General features: G+C 30.9%; 1 protein-coding gene across 1 annotated transcript; it reads left to right on the forward strand.

The window, feature by feature from the left end:
• Window positions 1-351: 351 nt before the first annotated feature.
• LOC108484304 (GDSL esterase/lipase At4g28780) lies at window positions 352-2,166 on the forward strand. The gene is made up of 5 exons (XM_017788044.2): window positions 352-750; window positions 826-953; window positions 1,052-1,294; window positions 1,392-1,644; window positions 1,719-2,166. The coding sequence occupies exons 1-5, from the start codon at window positions 516-518 to the stop codon at window positions 1,949-1,951; spliced, it is 1,092 nt and encodes a 363-aa protein (XP_017643533.1). The 5' UTR covers window positions 352-515; the 3' UTR covers window positions 1,952-2,166.
• Window positions 2,167-4,718: the final 2,552 nt, after the last annotated feature.

Genomic DNA, 4,718 nt, shown 5'->3' on the forward strand with positions numbered 1-4,718 from the left:
AAATAAATGATACAAGAGGGATTCGAATTTTATAATTTCTAACAATTTAGTGATTAAATTGAATCTAAACATAATTTATATTTATTAATTTTATAATGAATTACTTTCTAAATAAAATTACGCAAATGTAGGGAATTGTGAAAAACTTTTAGTATCCATTTTTATAATTAGTACTAATTTCTCCTAATTGCAACTCACAACGAATAGGTTGAAAAACCCTTTAGCACTATGGTAGACTTCACTATATGCAGCGATCCTTAAGTACCAAACAACTGCCAACAACACTTCTCACCATACGTACTTTTTCAATTTCCAGCCCCATTGGCCCCATGCAAATGAAAAGAAAGGAAGTCTTTCGCCATTAAAAGCAGGAAAAAGGTGCCAAACCCATACCTTAAACCCCTGTATAAAAACCGTGCATCATCGCCCGAATTATTCAAACTCATAAACCCTTGTCCTTGTGTAAAAAGAAGAAGAAGAGACGTTCAAGAACGACCCACATTGTCTGTCCAATTATGTCAAGTCCTTGGTTTTTCGTTACCCTTTTAACTCTAATTGCTATAGTCTCACCTACTCCATTAGCCGAGGCTCGTGCTTTCTTTGTCTTTGGTGACTCGCTCGTTGATAATGGCAACAATAACTACTTAGCCACCACTGCCCGTGCCGACTCTCCACCGTACGGCATTGATTACCCGACACATAGACCCACGGGCCGCTTCTCCAATGGCTTAAACCTCCCTGACATTATCAGTAAGCATCTTAGCTTTCAATTGTGAAAGTCACATGAATTTGCTTTGCATTGACACTTAAAAATTGTGTGCTCAGGTGAGCAAATTGGATCGGAGCCAACATTGCCATACTTGAGCCCTGACCTCAGGGGCCGAAAACTACTCATCGGTGCCAACTTTGCTTCTGCTGGGGTCGGAATTTTAAATGACACCGGGGTTCAGTTTGTAAGACAACTAAATAAACTAATGCCACAGAAAATCGAATTTTTAAGAAACTATCTTAAAAATAGTTATTTCTCCTTTTTTTTTTTATTTTCTTTCAGGTTAATATAATAAGGATGTTCAGGCAATTTGAGTACTTTCAAGAGTACCAGAGAAGAGTTACTAAGATAGTCGGACAACAACAGGCACAGCGGCTAGTAAACCAAGCACTGGTTCTTATAACACTCGGCGGCAATGACTTCGTTAACAACTATTTCTTGGTGCCTTTCTCAGCAAGATCACGCCAATTTTCTCTCCCGGATTTCTGCCGTTACCTCATTTCTGAATACCGCAAAATCCTCCTAGTAAATTACTTTTTATCATTTGTTACTTGTCAACAAAAATGTTGAATTTGGCTTTGACGTTTGAACAATTTATTTTGAATTCGATACAATTACACAGAGGTTGCACGAATTAGGCGGTCGACGAGTCTTGGTGACCACCACCGGACCATTAGGCTGCGTCCCAGCGGAGTTAGCGATGAGGAGCAGGAACGGGGAATGTGTGCCGGATGTTCAACGAGCAGCAGCCATATTCAACCCACTCTTGGTCCAGTTAATTCAACAACTCAACTCTCAGCTTGGCTCGACCGTCTTCATTTCCGCCAATGCTTTTTCAATGAACATGGACTTCATCACTAACCCTCAAAGATTTGGTTTGATTTTCTGCAAACTCTAAATCTCCCTAAGGACTCAATGAATGGGCCTAACGAAGTGCATTGATGTACAGGTTTTGTGACATCAAAGGTAGCATGTTGTGGGCAAGGACCCTACAATGGACTTGGATTATGTACCAGATTGTCGAACCTGTGCCCCAACCGCGACGTCTACGCCTTCTGGGATAATTTTCACCCGAGTGAGAGAGCTAATCGATTGATAGTTCAGCAGTTCATGATAGGATCCACTCAGTACATGAATCCAATAAACCTAAGCACCATTATCGCCATGGATTCAAGGACCTGATAATTGAAATTATATTAGTATATCATCTATCTATCTATCTATCTATCTATATATAGTAGTACCTTCTATATATATTATATTAGGATATCATCTATGTAGTACCTTCTATATATCTATCTTCTAATAAGAAGTCATGTATTTGTGTCTATTTTACATCTTAATGTGTATTTAAGGTAAGTTCTAGCTTATATATAAATTTTGAGACATTCGTATTTTCTTCCATGTCGCTTTTAATAATATTAAGTCTAATTCTACTTGAAATTTAATAATACTACAAAAGTGATTACAAACAGTTCTAATTCTTTAGATAAATTGCACTAAACATCTTCAAACTATGACATTCGTTTTAAATTGGTCTTTTCAAAATTTCAAAATATTCTAATTACATCCACAAATTATCGATGTTATATCAATGAGGTTCTTATATAACTAAATTTAAAATGAAAATAAATAGAAAAAATATTATTGCAAAATTTTTGTAAAATCTTGAAAACCTCAAAACTAATATTTTAAAACATCCATTTTACAACATTCATTTTTTCTTAAATTTTTATTTTAAACTATTTCATGGCGTGTTATTTAACAGTTAAATTAACAATTTTAGTAATAAAAGTACATATTTGACATAACTTTAATAGTTTAGAGATATAATTAAAATTATTTGAAATTTAAGGACTAATTTAAAATAAGGATCATAATTTGAGAATCATTAGTATAATTAACTCAAAGTGTAATTATATCTTAATTTGTAGTACAAACCCCATCTATACAATTACATAATTAAAAAAAATAAAATTTTTTAAAGACACCATGGCTAATTTACTTGCCTAATTCCCATAATTCTCAACCCTTTTCATAAGAATTAGAACAAATAATCACACTTATATTCAATATAGTGGAATCTATTAATTACAATTATTATTTAAATATATTACATATATAAATATATGGTCAAATTTTGCTATTAGATCATGTACTTTATGTAAGTTGTGGATTTAGCATCTGTACTTTAATTTGGTTATTTTCAGCCCCTATACTTTTAGAATTAGAATTTTAGTCCTAACCAAATGATAACTATTAAATTTATTAAGTTAAGTTTTGTTATTTTTAAATTTTGATGTGTCAAAAATCAATTATTAGATTTTACGACTACCGTTTGCATTAAGACTAAAATTAATAAATTAAAAAGATATAGTCACTAAGAACGATCCAATTGGTGAACATGGACTACATTTATAACTTTACCCATAATACAAGACTAAAAACATAATTTAACCAAACAAATGTAACTGTTATCATTGGATCAAGACTAAAATTTCAAAATTTTAAAAATATAAAATTTAAAATTAATTAAATTAAAATAAAATATTAAATTAAAATTTATACAAAATAAAAGATTTAATAATAAAATTTAACTTAAATTTATAAATAATTACATTCAAATTCAATTATTAAAAGGGTTTGTAGAACATTAAGCCCATAAAGGCCTTAGGCCCATATAGATTTTACGGAATCCACGCGGTTTGCAGAAAGCTTACCATCGAATATGAATAATTTTTTTTTAAAACGAAAAAAGAAAAAGTGATGGAGACGTTCCATCTTTGAGCGTTGGATGGATTCCCCATTTTACTAACTAACGTCTCAACCAGGATAGGAATTTTACTTTAACGAGGTTGATATTTTTTCCTCCTTTAATTAATGCTACTTAAGATTCGTGATTGTCTCTCCAAATAATATTATTTTTAAAAATATTACTTTTAAAGTTTGAATTTAAGTTTTTCCTTTAAGAATATAATATATTTCACTATTGTATCCAACTACTTGTTAATTTATTTATTTGTATATATTTCAAATATAAGTATAAGAAAAAAGTCATTTCAATTTATTTGGACAATGTAAACTAGACCTAATCATAGTTTGGGTTACTCGTCTAATCTTGAAGGCCCACCTAAAAAATGAGAAGATTAGGACAAAAATATGAATCTTGAGCTTGGACAAAAGAAAAGGTCTGAGTAAGATATTTTTGACCCGGTCAAGCTTGACTCATCCTAAATTTGCCTAATTTTTTTTATTGTTGTTTGCTACCATTCTGATGTTGTTTTGTTGTCATTTTGCTATTATATTGCTATTTTTTTGTTGTTACTGTTTGGATATTGTATAACTATTATTTTATTATTAATTTTGCTACTATTTTAGTAATATTTGCTAGCTAAGTTGTAACTATTTTAGTGTTTTATCATTAATTTTGCTCCTATTTTTAAATAATTTTAGTGTATTTGATATATTATATTTTTAATTTATTTTATATAAAAAACTTTTAATGCGTGTTTGGCCAAGCTCAGGTTTAATATTTTTTATCTATACTGAATTTGAACAAAATTTTAAACCCATTTTCAGATCGGACCGAGACTGAACCTAAAATTTTATATTAATCTAACCTGTGATCAAGTTTAAAATAAATACCTCACAAGATTTATAATTAATTTAATCTTGAAAAATATAAAAATATAATCAAAACAAGACAACAAAGTGATTTTATTTTATTTTATCTTTCCAGGAAGTTGGACAGGACAGACTTGAAAGAAGCAAACCAGTAGTCATTTTCAGCCTTATTATAGAGTTAAACCCACATTAACGACACTGAATTGATTAGTTCGTAAAGTGTTAGGGTTGGATTGGAAACATGATGAGATGAAAGTGGAAGCAGACCAAAAAAGAAATCATTTTCTTAAGTTTTGTCCAAAAGAGGGTTGTTGGGTTGGCTTTG

The sequence above is a fragment of the Gossypium arboreum genome, chromosome 7 (assembly GCF_025698485.1).
Source record: "Gossypium arboreum isolate Shixiya-1 chromosome 7, ASM2569848v2, whole genome shotgun sequence".
NCBI lineage: Eukaryota > Viridiplantae > Streptophyta > Magnoliopsida > Malvales > Malvaceae > Gossypium > Gossypium arboreum.